This window comes from Camelus dromedarius, chromosome 16 (assembly GCF_036321535.1).
Source record: "Camelus dromedarius isolate mCamDro1 chromosome 16, mCamDro1.pat, whole genome shotgun sequence".
In the NCBI taxonomy this organism is placed as follows: Eukaryota; Metazoa; Chordata; class Mammalia; order Artiodactyla; family Camelidae; genus Camelus; species Camelus dromedarius.
The window spans coordinates 45,268,298-45,282,686 of NC_087451.1; the positions used below are offsets into that span (position 1 = coordinate 45,268,298).

Genomic DNA, 14,389 nt, shown 5'->3' on the forward strand with positions numbered 1-14,389 from the left:
CTTTTGGTGTGCCTGTCCATGTCTTTGTGTCCATAAGCTGTGTCCATATCTGCGTCTGTGTCTGTCCTTGTATGTGGGTCTCTTGGCAGAGTTCACATGTCCCCATGAGGAATCTGTTTCAGTGTGTGTGTGTGTGTGTGTGTGTGTGTGTCTCCATGTCTGTTGTGTCCATATCCATGTCTGTGTCCAGTTCTGGGCCTGCGTCAGTCCATATCTGCTTTGGTCCTGTCCGTGTCTCTCTCTGTGTGTGCCTGTGTCCTGTGGGAGTGTTTGTGTTCCTGAATGTCTGTGCCCAGGACTGCCTGTGTCCATGTCCATGTTGGTCCATAACTGTGTCTCTGTGTGTCAGTCTCGGTCTCTCTGGCAGAGGTGGACCCTACTGTATGTGTGGGTCTGCCTGTATCCACCTGCCTTGCCTATGTCTCCCTACCTGTCTCGGCTTGTCCTCGTCTGCCTCTTTTTGCCTGTCTTTGCTGTTTATGTGTATCTGTGTCAGGGGTCAGCAAGCCCTCATGAGCTAAGAGTGGTTTATATTTTTAAATGGTTGAAAAAAAAATCAAAAGAATAAGATTTCATGACTTGTGAGAAGTATATGGAAGTCCCATTTCAGTAGCCGTGAAGTCGTATTGGAACATGGCCATGCTTGTTTGTTTACACTTTGTCTGTGTGCTTTCACACTGCAGCAGTAGAGTTGAGTACTTGTGACAGAGACTGTATGGTCTGCAGAGCCAAAAATATTTACTGTCTAGCCCATTACAGAAAAAGTTTACAGCTCCTATCTATATCCATCTCCCCTTGTGTCCTGTTCTTCTCTGTGTCAGTGTCACTGTGTGTGTGTTCATGTTCGCACAGGAGTGTCTTAATGTGTGTGCACTTAGGTGCCTATCTCTGGTCAACTCTGTTGACTCTGCATTTCCCTCCCTCCCCCTTATTCTCTTCCTTTCTCTGTCTCTCTCTCGGTTTCTCTGTCTCTGTCTCTCTGTTTGACCTTTCCTTCTCCCTTTCTCTTCTTCCTTCCCTCTCTGTCCCCCATCCTCTGCAGTGTAGTCTCTGGCAGGTGCAGTGCACTCGGGGTTCCTTCAGGCTCTGTGTTGGGTGTGTATATGTGTGTTTGGGAACAAGCATCCATACCCAGCATCTCATCATTCTTCTCCAGTGCTCTTCTCTGGGAGGGGAAAATACTGGAGGATGGAGTATGGATACCTAGGATGCTGTTAGCAGCGTTTCTAGGGAGTGGGGAGGGGTGCTTCTCTGGGCTGTGGGCCAGCCGTGTGACTCTCCCGGACTCGTGGGTGACCCGCAGAGGGAAGACTGCAGCAGAGATTTCTGGCCAGCAGTTATTGACCTTTCTGTGTAGACGACATAGTGTGACTCTTTCCTGCCTTTCCTTTCTCACATTTCTTCCTTCTCCTCACCCCAAGAAGCACCCCTGGACTGTTAAGCCTTGCCTCCCCAGGTCCCCCCAGCTGTAGTTCTGTAACCATGTGGGTGATGCTCACAGCATCAAACAGTTCTCTGCTTTCCTGTGAACCCTCCTAGGTTTCCAAAATACACTCCAGGCTGAGGCCTGGTGCACCAGGGTTGAGCCGTGAGCTGGGCAGCTGTGGCCACACAAAGGAACAGACTGCTCTACTGGTTAGGGGGCAGCTGTTTCCCAGCAGTGTTCCCCAAAGAGTTAACGTGTACAGCCTCAAACTTTTCAGGCCATTAATCTGCAATGCCGACTAGGCAATTTGCAATTTTGGAAAGAAACTGACAAGGAAGGGCTCTTCTCTCCAAATATCTGAAGCCACTGCTTCTGAGCATTTGCAGGGGTCACAAAGTGTTCCTCCCTTCCTCTCGAGGGGTGGGGAGGCAGACCATCTGTCCCTGGAGCTTGGGCCTTCCCTGGGTCACCCCACCTCACAACCACAGGTCCCTTAGATATGGTCCACCCAGCCCCTGTTTACCCATATCCTGGCCATCAGGCCTGTTAACTCTCTTCTGCAGCCTGTCTCCCTTCATCCCTCCTCCCTCTCCGGCTCCCTTTGGCTTTTGTTTGGCTGAGGAAATGGAAAGCTCACACAGGAAGTGCTGGGCCTCATTTGCTTGAGGTGCTGAGTCTGTTTTCTCTTTGGATGCTGCAGTAAATGGCCCGTTGCCGGCTCATGCGAGCTGCTGCCCATCTTTGGGCAAGGGCTCAATCTGCAGCTGGGCACGTGGTCCGAGCTACAGCCATCCCCAGCTGGGCTTCACCTCCAAGGCTACAGAGAGGCAGAGGGGGTTGGGACATTCCAGTCAAATTTGCTTAGTCTTTTCAGACTTTTCTTCACAAGGACAGCAAATCTGACCAAATAATATGTTGAATCTGATTGCCTAGTAAACAAGTTCCTATCACTGTAACTTACTTTTTGACAAGTCTAGTCTAGGCTAGAGAAGTCAATGTGATAGAGCATAGAGTCCCCTTCTGCAGTGTGTCTCTTTGCAGTCAGGATCAGCGGCTGGTTGTCTCTGGAATGCAAGTTTAAGCATAAAGGAGGGGCTTTGCCGTCCTGAGGCCTGACCACAAGACATGGTGGTTTGAGGGCTGGTGCCACTGTTGAACAGAGCAGACCTGGCCTTGACCACCACTGAAGTTCATCCCACCTCATAGCCTTCAGATCCAAGTAATGGATAAATGGAATAAGAATTTACCTCCCTTCTTCCTAGTTTCTCATATAGCTGCCTAACACTCACTGAGTGAATATGATAGTTGAGAGATTGGCAAGGTATGGTGGTTTTGTAGGTTTCAAAGTTGCATCATATACCCACTGGAGAGCCTTTTCTTTTAAGGCCATAGGGAGTAACATCTCCTGATAATTCTGTAGATGTCGTAACAGTAATCCCTCTGACACTCTTAAGGTCCTAGTGCTGCTCTTCATTTTGGAGGATTTAAGAATGCTCTCAAGAGAGTAGGAAGGAAATAGCTTCCACTTAACGCCTTTCCTTTGCTTGATTCCATTGGTCTTTGCCTGCATTTGTTCTCTGCAAGGACAGATTTCTCATTGATCGTAAGTTAAGGTGACCAGATAACTTACATTTCAGCCTGCTTCTCCCCCAGAAATCCCCACTCCCAGGTGGTCTCCTTGGCACATTCGGACCCTTCTTTAATCTTGCTCCTTTCATTCCCTCCACATCTTTCCCTGTGTAATCGTCTTTCCTTGTACAGTTAGAGAGTCATTTCAAAGCATCCTCTGCTTTCCCAGGGGAGTTCCAAAGCGCATCATTAATCTCCTGGGTTCTCTCCTCTTTGCCCATATATCTCTCCTTTCTGGTCAGATTTGCTTTTTCTAGGCAATAGCCACTTAGGCACACATGGAGCACTTTGATGATGACAGAACATCATTGACACTGCAGAGTGATAAGGGCAGGATTTCAGGGCCATTTGTGCCTTCCCACAAAGTGGCACTTAGTAGGTGTGTGTGCTGAAGTCAGCACGTGAGTACGTCGACTTCCAATTTATATCTGTTAGGAGTTATAATTGGATGGCTTTATATCCCAGGAGATTTTGGTACAGAGGATTGTTGCAGGGTGTGGAAAGTTGCCTTGAGCCACTGTAAAAGACAGTGTAGAGTGCTTTGGTCTGTTTAGAACAGACCACAGTGTTTGGAGGGGCCATCTACTTGTAGGGGTGGGGGGAGGAGTGGGGAGCACAGTTTCTGTGCCAGGCCTCTTGTTAGAAGGGAGGGGCAGCTATTCCCCACTTTACTAAGTCAGCATGAGGCAAGTGGTGAATGTCAGGTGGTAGAGAGGAGCAGAGCAGCAGGCTTCCACGAGCCTAAGTGTGGACCCCTTGCATCCCAGGACCTTTGGCAGGGCCAGGGCAGCAGGACAACCTACCCCATTTCATAGTCTCTGCTGAAGCCAAATCTTCCCTCATCTTGATCTCTAGTTCTCAGTAAGTGAAAGAGTCAGGGGACTTTGAGAACATCCAAACCTAGCCCAGCTGTGGCAGTTGGTTTATTGCTTTCAGCTGGTACTTGAACCCAGGTCCTGGTCTTGGAGGCTTTCCCAGGTTTAATCCCCAGAGCTTTCTCTGCAGCTGTATGACACTGCGCTGACCCCGAATGAGGATAGGAAAATAGAACCAGTGCCAAGCCAGAGTCTCTTTTTCATTTGGAGTCTGGCTGTCTGCCCATGACCAGGGTTACATAATGGGAAACATAGCTGGGGCTCTGGAGAGCCCGCGTTTCACCAGGCTGCCCAGACCTTCGCATTCTGATGCTATATATCTTCCTAATTGTAGCTCGGATGCATTTATCACACTGTTGGATTGGAGTACTGTTAAAAAAAAAAAACTCAAATTCCTGGACTTGCTGCTTTTCCGTGGCTTGTCTTGTATAGTCTACAGAGCATGCTGGAAAAGTCTTGTAGGGAGCCCTCTGAGGTGCTGTCACACGGGGTGACGCGAGGGTGTGCAGGGAGTACGCGACAAGCTCATTTCCGCAGCGAGCCTACATGTGTTGACCCTGTAGACGAGATAGAAATTCTTGAGTTAAAAAATAACTCGTTTACTCACCCTCATAGGGCAGTTCTGAAATAAGAACTAATCCCAAGTCTAATCGGCACCCCTTCAAGGACGCTTAATACATCTTCCCAGAAGGGCATTTTCGGAGGTCACTAAGTAATAGTCCATCAGCACTTCCCTGAAGGAAGTGGTGGTGACTGTGGGAAGCCCCTTTGCTACCCTGGCTCCCCACCCAGTCTCCCTGGCTCCGGGTTAGGGCGTCAGCACTATAGCCTGGCACCAGGGGGTTCCTCTTCCTCCAAGTGCTGAGTGTGGGGCACACGTGATCTCTCCCACGGCAGGAGCCTCTGTCCCCTCCCTGCTCCTCCCCCAGGACTTCTTGTGAGAGGAAGGGGTGTTGGCTTAAGGCTCCAGTCTGACCCCAGCAGGGTACAGCCGCTGACCCCAGGGAGAGTACTTTCCAGCTCTGGGCTGAGGTTATTTGGGTCCAGTGTGTGCTAAACTAAGAAGACGTGTTGGAGTGGTTACAGCTGAAAATTTAGAGAGGCAGGAACCGTGAGAATCCGCACCAGGGAGGCCGCCGAGGGCTACACTCATGCCGTGGAGATGTCGAGGTCCCCTGGGGGCTGCTCTTTCCCAAACACACAGTGCTGATGGGTTTAACACACCATAGTGACGCGACAGAGGCTATACATCTGAGTGTAGCTTGGGAGAACTGAAGTCAAATAAGGCGCTGGCCTAGAGAGAGGTTGAGGGAGGCACAGTAGAGGTACTTGAGAAGCCCTGGAATGAGGTTACCGTGACCTGTTGCCATAGGGCTGCAGCTGCACTGCTTAGAACATGAAGTTTATGTTCTTGGAGTAGTGCAGGGTGACTGAGCTTCAGATTGGCTTTGCCCTATTGGACAGAATTAATTTAAGTTGGGCACTCTCCCAAGGGCCCAAGTGGACTTCTTTGTGTAAATTAGAAAGGTAGAAAGGATCTTCTTTAACTAAGTCTTACAGGTTTTAGTGGTCACCTAATAAACAGCTATTATTCTCGGAGGATGGTGCCTTGCTGCTTTTGTCGTAACTCCCTAATAACTTTGTCTCCTGTTTATATTATGGTGGCATCTGGAAAATACACTGTAGTTTCTCAGTCTCAGAGTCACATGGGTCTCCCCCGCCCCCATCCTTTTGAGCTGCCTTGTCCTGATACTAGAACCGGATCCTCAGCCCCTGAAAACAGAGTTGGCATGACATCTTGGCTTCCTAAGGGGCTTCCTAAGCTATTTCAAGCTCAGGTACTATTCCTCTGACTCTATCAGACTTGTCGGATTCAAGTTCATTTCTGCAATCAGCTGCTCACCTGCACTCCTCGACAGTTAGGTGGGAAGTCTTCCAGGGCTATAGTGGTTTTATATTGGCCATCAAACCCCCTGTGGAGAGTTGTGAGCTATAATATGCTGATCCATAGGCAAACAAGTTAAAAAAAGGATATGATATATCTTAAGAGCATTTCTTTTGCTATGGCCTTTTGTCTTACCCTCTGTGTCTGTAGTCCATGGACTTTCTCTTTTTCGGTTTCCTTGGCCAAGTTTCTGTGCCCTCTTAGCTGTATTTCCAGAGCTCCTCACCCCAGGAACCAAAAGACCCAACTTGTTTCCCATCTGTACCACTTCTCTGATCTTCCATAGCTCCAAAACACAATGCAGGGCTTCTTCTCACTCAACTCTTTCCGGGTTTGTTCTGCAGCTGTGGAGTTTGAATGTTAGTGTTTAAACAAGCTGGTATTACACAGGAAATGGCCACCTCCACAGGCCCCTGCAGGCTTGTAACATGGGGTCATTGTACTTGATATTAATCACCAGTCAGCCTGTTCCCCAGTAAAAATATGAAGGGGTGTGAGGACTCAGTCCTCCTTAGACTGAAGGATGGCCTGAGCCCTGGTCGGGCCTTAGTACTCCAGTCTCCAAACTGTCTCCCTCCCTCGGTCCCGCCCCTGATGGAGTTTGCAGAGAAGTTTATACCTGACCTCTTCCCTGTAAAGCTGGCGGATCTGCCTTTCTTTTCTGAGTTCTAGGAAGGAGATAGATTGTTATGGTATAACTTGCATCATGTGTCTCACACCTTAATCTTTCCAAGCACGTTGTAGTTGAGTAACATCTCATATGAGAAAACTCCAAAATTGTGGAAACACAGAAACTCATTGGTCCACCTGAGACCAGGGCTTCTCAGTTCCTTGGACTGAAGCTGCTTTTCTAATGCTGTTTGCAGAACTAACCCCAGCCTGAAGGGTTAATCTGATTCCTCAAGTCAATATCCCCCCCCCCAACAACCAGCCAAGAGTGTGTGTTGGTTCATTTCTGTGAAATGTGTTTCCCCAGTCACCTGGGCTGGCCTGGGCTGCATTGTATCGGCCAGCAGCTGCACTGCACTCAAACTGACAGCTACATTAAACCTTGGAATTCTGAGGCAATAAAAAGTAAATTAACTCTTATTTTTTTCCTTTCCTGGTGGAGTACGTGAATGCATGTCTGTGGGGAAGTGAGTGAGCCTTGGTCCTGAGTGCATGCCTCTAACTAGCCACTGCTGGTTTGTCCCAAGCTAGAATCTGGTGTTCAGACTCCAGCCAGAGGTCTGCTTTCCTGGTGTGTGGTGTGTTGTGTGGGGTTGGGCCACTGGGTCACCCTGCAACTGCTGATCCCTGCTCACTAGTCAGTCACATCACAGCTGCTTGAAAGGCTCCCTTGCCACCATTCTGAGAGCCATAAACAGACTCACTGGATGCAGTTTCATATTCTCTGGCTGCCTTGTGGCTGCTTGGTGAAGAATGCACCCTAACTTTAGTGGGATCTTTTGGGCCCTGGGAATGTCCCCAAAATATGAGTTGGGACCAGAACAAGCCAGAGGGCCTTGGCTGAGCCTGTAGTGCTAGAGGGGTCCATTTAGAACCAAAGGTGGCTTGAGATTGTCTGAAAACTTTTGGGGAGTCATTTCCCAAGCATTTCTAGAAGATTTGGAACTGTTTAAAGTTCCTCCTAGACACCAGGATTTGACTTTGGGCTCCTTGGCTCAGGCCAGCCTTGAATCCTTAGAATCCAAGGGCTGCAGGAGGGTGAAGGTTGGAAGGCACTCCTAGCTGGGATAAGGAACTAGCGCAGAAAAAGCTAACTTTTCCCCTTCTGCTCAGACAGGAAGCCCTGTGTTCACCCACAGAACTGACCTCTCAGCCTAGAGGCCTGATTAGGGTAGCCGAGGTGATCTTGCCCAAGTTCCAGGAATTACCTCATCCTTTTGCAAATACCTCAACTTTTAAGTTCAGACATCTCACCTAGTTTTTCAAAGTACTTTTTCCTTTTAGTATTAGTTTCCTGACACCCCTCTCCTCCCCGCCTTCTGTGGAGAGTCCCCGTATAACCCACCGGTGTCTAGTCAGTTGTGTTCGCGTGTGTCTGTGGTGCTCAGTGAGAGAGGAGGTAACCGAGGAGGAGATGTGGAGTGATCTGGTACAGTCCTACCGAGATACCAGAAGAAAGCAGCCATTCAGAATCCGAGTTCACACACAAGACCAGTCTGAAGGGCTCAGGCAGAAATGACCTTTCATTGAAGCATTTTGTGTATTCCCCTGGTTCTGCTCAGTCTAGCTTGAATTTCTGAATTGGGAACTGGGGACACATTCTGTGTCTTCTAGCATCAGGTGCTATCTGACAAATCAGTACTAGGATAGGAGCTCTCACTCACTTCATTTTTGTAGTGAGTCTTCAGGTTTTGGCCAAGGTGGGTGGTAATGGGCAAAAGGCAAATGTGGGCAGGGGTCCCTAGTGGTGGTCAGCAGTCTCTGGGAGGAGTCAGCCTTGGTTTATCTGAGCCTTAGGGGACAGGGGAGCATGGTAATGAGAACCACATGGTACTACATATTTCTTCATCTTGGATCCAAGATGGTAGGGGTGGGAGGATAAGAGAGGGATGTGGGGCCTCCCACTGTGGCAGCCGTGGGTAATTTTCTGCCGCCTCTCCCTGGCTGGAGATGCTGCTGCCCACACCCCACACCCGCGGCTACGTCCTAAGGCAGCCTTGACCTGTACAGCACCAACCAAGGCCCCCAAGCCAAGAATTCAGCTGGGAGACTTTTCACCTTCTTCCTTCTCACTGTCGTCTTTCCTGTTTATTTTCCAAATTGCTGCTCTGCAGCCGAGCAGTGCCTGTTGGCCAGAGCTCACCAGCGCTGTGGGATCAGACTCAGGCAGTGGGCTCAAGTGGCCAGCAGGGCACTGGGGGAGGAAGCGGGGAGCTGGAAGAGCCTCCCTGTGCGTCTCCCATGGGCAGCGCTAACCTCGGAGGCGGCCCTGAGCAGCCCTATCACATCCGGTGCTTGTCTCTGCAGCCGGGACCGGAGGATAAACTATCAGAGCTGTGGGGCAGTGCATCATTCCTCTTATTATTTTCTTCTCTGCAGATGGGGTCGTGGAAAGTTCAGTTCCTTTTAACCCTCAAAGTTCTGTTTATTCTACAGCTGGTAGCCTGAATACTGTGTTTCCCATTACATCACAAAGGGGCTCAGGCAGATCTCTGCACAGAAACGTGTTGCAACTGTTTATTTTTTTCCATATTTAAACATTTCTGACAGCCAAACTCGGCCGAGCCAAATGATGAAGCTTTGTGAATGAGTCTGGTTGTTGGTGTCTGTGCAGAGAGAGGCTTTAGAAAACTCTTGTCCCTCCGGTGATTCTTCCCAAACATGTTCTTTTCCCTCCGCAAAGCCTATGAGGCAAGTTACTTGTGCAGTACACGTGTGTTGATTATGTGCCGTTGTGTGATTAATGGAGCTGTGTTCCGCCTGGTTCCCAGGACACTCTTGAAAACAAGATGTTTCATTTCATTGCCTTTTCCTAGTGCAGTGATTACAGTAAATAAACCAGTGCAGGTTCCTTCCACCTGGAGCCATTCGGGGATTACCCACACCTCTACTCCACTTTCTCCCCTAGCATCACCTTCAGTGGCATGTCCCTAGAATGCCTTCTGTTCTGCCATCTCCCAAAGGCTCCCAGTCTCCATGAGAAACAAACTGCTTAGGTCTGAGGCCCCTCCCTAGCAGATTGGCTCATGCACAGTAACTCCTCTGGGAAGATTCCAGGATGTAGCTTGTTCTTACAGCTTTCTTTGCTTCTTGGTTCTTGCCATTCCACCACTCGAGCCTAACCATAAAGCTTTTTCTATATAACTCGCTCCTTTTGCAGTAAGGCATCCATAGGGCACTGCCTGTTCCAGACTCCCTGGTTAGGTGGTCTTCTGGAAAAGAAAGCCACATGTTGTATAGTCCAGGGCCTGTAGACTTGGTAGGCCCTGGATCTGACCACAGTTTGGCTATTTGAGCTGTGTTTTGTGCAGGCAAAAAGAAAGCTCTGGGGATCCTTAGCACCCACCAAAGCAGGGATCTGAACCACAGTAGATTTTTGACAAATGATGGTGACAAAGAAATCAATCTTCTTTTTCTAATTCTGCCCTGGAGTTTGAACTGGGGAGAGCCAGACTTTGCATTTTCAAGATTCCTTCTCAGGTTCAGCCAGGACCTGGTGACATGCAGTTAGGGATAATCAGCCATCCCCAGTTTGCCCAGGACTGGGGTTTCTGGTGACATAGGACTCTCAGTGCTAAAACTGGGACAGTCTCAGGCAAACCAGAATAGTTGGTCACCCTGTGTCTAACCATCCACAAATGAGGGAGAGGAGAAAGAGTGGGATTGCCAAGACAGCACTGATACTGGTTTGTCTGCTGAAACACATAGGAAGCTTTACTTTCCTGGGAGGATCTTGGCAGGCCAGGAATGAGGTTTTTGTTGGGTGTGTGTTTGATTGTTTCCCTACTTATATATATGAAGTGATTTCTAAAGCATTGTCAGGGACGGGGGCGGATGGGGGGTGGTAACCACATGACCCTTTGTGGTGTGACTGGCCCCTCTGGCTGTGTGGGAGGAGGGGAGATTGGCACTGGGTTGCTGTCTGTGTGGCATATACTTGGCTGGACAGGAGTTGGGGAATTCTGGGAGCTGCCTCAAGCACTAGTTGTCTTGAGTGTTTGAGTAAGTGTCTCAGGCACACTGTCTGGAAAGGTGACAGGACCTGCATTAGGCAATTGATTCTCTAAATTCTTTTTCTCTCTGGTTGGGATTAAAAACTCCCCCTAATCAATTCAACTTTGCATAGATGGACACACACCCATCAGTTTGCTGCCATGGGTGCAATTTTGTATTCTAGCTTTTTGGATTAGATTTCCTGACAGACACCAGAGGTAGATGACATTTGCCACAAGTACCTCCCTGCCCACAAGTGCTTGGAATACTTTAACTGGTCCCTCTTTAGAGCTGCTCTTCTTTTCTTACCTTATTTCTCACAGGGTTGCTGTGGATGTGTGGTCGATGCTGGCTGATTTCTGTAACATACTGACTGCGGTGAATCAGTCTGAGGTGCCACTGTACAAGGACCCGGACGATGACCTCACCCTCCTTATCCTGGAAGAGGATCGGCTTCTCTCAGGCTTTGTCCCCTTGCTGGCTGCCCCTCAGGACCCCTGCTACGTGGAGAAAACCTCGGATAAGGTCAGCCCCAGGCCAAACATCCCTCCCCATTCACCCCTCCTCTTAATTCTCCAGACTTTTTTATTCTTGGGAAGTTTTCTGTGCAAACGGAACATGATTAAGTCATTGAGAAGGGTGTTAAGGGAAAATATCGACCTTTTAGCCGCTGACATCCAGCTCTGTGTCCTGAAAAAAAAAGCCCTCTCGACTTCCTTTGGTGTGTGTGTGCGCTTGCTGGCATGTTGTATATACGATCATTTCCTCACTTGTTTAAATAGTGCAGCTTGTGTTGGCAGTGCTCTCACTCAGCTCCAAATGGTTTGCATCATGCTTAAAGCACCCTCCTTCCTCCCCCCTTTCCTCCTTCCCCCCAGCCACAGAACTCTGCACTAGGAAAACAGCCAGGGCTTTTTCCCTTCTCTAAGGAGGAGAGTGATAAATAGGTGACTAGAGAGAAGCAGACACCATGTGTTAACTTACAAAAAAGCTTTTAGGAATATGAAGCATTCCCCGCTGCCTGGTTTCTATTTTTCTTCCTCTGAGGACTGTGTTTTAACCTGAACTTTTTTCTCATCTGTCTGTTTATAGAAAACAAAGCCCACTGCCTGTTACCCTGGTGGGGACTGTGAAACTCTTAGTCTCTGCTTAACAGTTGGGGCTCTGGCCAGGTGTGGAGAATAGGGCAGTCCGTTCTGTGTCACATTCCTGTGTAGTGGTTGCTAGGCTGGGGAAGTCGCGCCCACAGGCCCTGGAAGCAGGGTCTCCTGTGCTGAGCAGGGGAACGTGGCGACTGACCTCTCTGCAGAGTTGTTAGTGTCACATCCCCTGGGGGAGAGGCATTGGAGGGAGAGTCCATAAGTGGCTTCTCAGAAGGAAGTTTTTTGACCTAGATGAAGTATATATAGGGATGTAGGTAGATGTTAAAAAAAAATCAGATAGTTAAAAAGAAAATATATATATATATACATATATACACATCAGATAGTAAAAACTAAATTTGAAACATAAATTGCAAACATGAGATTTTATATTGAATATAAAAATTTTTAAACTCACTCTTAACGATAAAACAATATATATTTACTGTAGACAAGTAAAAAGAAGAAAACTTTATCCACTGTCCCCTCTACTCAGTGGTAATACAACTATTATTTTTGCTAATTATATAAATCATATTAAACTTCTAGTAGATACACACACTTTTTTTTTTTTAACACAACTGAAGGTCATACTACACATGCTATTTGTAATCTGCTGTTTCACTTAATATCTTTTAATGTCTTCCTATATGGAACCATTTTGATGATCACTTAGTATTCTTTCTACAGCAGGATTTCTTTAACCAGTCTGCTTTATTGAACCAATGGACTGTCCCAAATGTTTGCACTACTGTAAACATAGTGATTCCTTGTGGCAGAATATTTGTATATGTTCCCTTTGGTTAAATTTCTGTAAGTAGATAAAGGTTCTAGACATTGGCATATAAAAACTTATACTCTTTGGAGGCATTTAATGGCTAAGGGATCTTGGGAGTATGAGAACTGCTCTCTCTCAAGAGGAATACTCAGTTTATGTTTTTCTAATGAAAAGTTGGAATAAAACCTTGCTCTTGTAGTCTCAGGAAGGGTGATAATGGGGAGTTGTAATGTGTGAGGCTGAGGACAGTTAACAAAGTTTACACTTTGTGGAAGATGTTCGGTTAGAAGAGTTGGAAGAGAGACTGGACAACCATGGCTTAGGCCAGGCAATCCTAGTATGCAGTGTCCTTCTGTGATCACAAGGTGGTCTTAACTCTGGAGAGTGCTTTGGGGAGTTGGCTACTGAGTTAGCTGTCTTTCAGTGCAGTACAAGGAAGGAATCCTAGCCAGCTTCAGACTTCCTGAGTCCTGTCTTCTCATCAGCTCACCCAGCTTTAGTGCTAGTATAGGGTACAGTATATGATGTAAAACAGTGTATGATAAGTATGTGATCTGGCCAGAGAAGAGCACAGAGCCAGCGTCCCATGCCCTCAGCCTTTGGTACCCAGCTGGGGCAGTTGTAGCTCGTTGAGACTAAGGTAGGTCTCTACTTCAAGGACTGTGAAATAGGTTTGTCCAGCGCAACATTTCCAGATCCAAACTCCTGAATTCCTCTCCCCCAAACCTGGTCTGTCTTCAGTCTTCCCATCTTTCTAAATGGCAGCTTTGACTTTGTGGTTGCTTGTGTCAGAATTCTTGGGGTTATTCTTGGCTCCCATCATCTTCTCACACCTCCATATCTAATCCGTCACCAACCGAAGTCTTCTTTACTTTCAAACTATACACAGATACAACTCTCTTGCCACTGCACCCTCGTTGGATTCAAGGAAATACCTTCTGACTGGTTTCTCCAGTTTCTCACTCTTCCAATTTTCCAGTTGTTTTCAGCACAGTAACTGGAATGATCTTTTTAAAACATTTTTAAAACATCAGTCAGATCATGTTACTTCTCTGTTCACTCTCTGACCAGCTCTTTCTGCCTTCTTCATGTCCAGTATGCTCCAGTCACATTGGTGGCCTTGCTGTTCCTCAGACAAGCCACACAGTTATGACTCAACATCTTTGTACTTGCTTTCCTCTTAACCTGGGACAACCTGTCCCCAGATAGCTGTGTGGCACTCTCCCTCCCTTCTAAATGCCACCTTGTTAGAGAGGTCTTCCTGGACTACCCTATATGTTACATGCTTGCCTTTTCCTTTTACTCTACTTTATTCTCCATGACAGGGAAAAATAACATCTCTTGAGTATCTAGCATGTTTCAGCCCCTGGACTAAGTACTTCTGTCCAGTATTTCATTAAGTCCTCACAATATGCCTGCCAAGTAGGTATTAGTACCTTCATTTTATAAAAGATGCAACTGAGGCTCAAGAGACGAGTGAAGAATGATGATAAACTCATATGGGTCATCTCCATGGCTGGTCTGGAAGATTATTATGGATGTGTCAGAGGGAATCTTTAGGAACTCATGACCTTTTAGATATCTGAAGAAGATAGACATCTTCTCCAGCTTCTAGTGTTCATTTCTGAGAAATATAAATATCTCAAGGACTTGTCAGTAGCAGCAACATGAACAATTTCATTGCTGGTTGAGATGACTCACGTGGTTGGTGTAGCCTGGATGGTCACTCAGTAGGTACTCACTGAGCACACCTACATTGCACCTGCACAACAACATAAGAGAGCCAGACATACAAGGCGAACACTATTCTAGATTGGGAGACAGTTTGTGGCATATACAAAGATGTGAGAAGCAGCCTAAGTTGATTTGAACTATGATTAAGGAGGAACTCTTGAAATTCTGTTGAGTTGATAGTTTCCCAATGAAGGCATT

The 14,389-nt window shown here is 47.4% G+C and overlaps 1 protein-coding gene across 4 annotated transcripts in view; it reads left to right on the forward strand.

The window, feature by feature from the left end:
- Nucleotides 1-14,389, forward strand: part of SMG6 (SMG6 nonsense mediated mRNA decay factor) — a 191,540-nt gene that overhangs the window by 88,051 nt on the left and 89,100 nt on the right. For all 4 annotated transcript variants that reach the window (XM_064495819.1, XM_031468542.2, XM_031468539.2 and 1 more), the window contains one exon: nt 10,861-11,062. In XM_064495819.1, the coding sequence (XP_064351889.1) occupies nt 10,861-11,062 (202 nt within the window). The remainder of the gene's footprint in view (nt 1-10,860; nt 11,063-14,389) is intronic.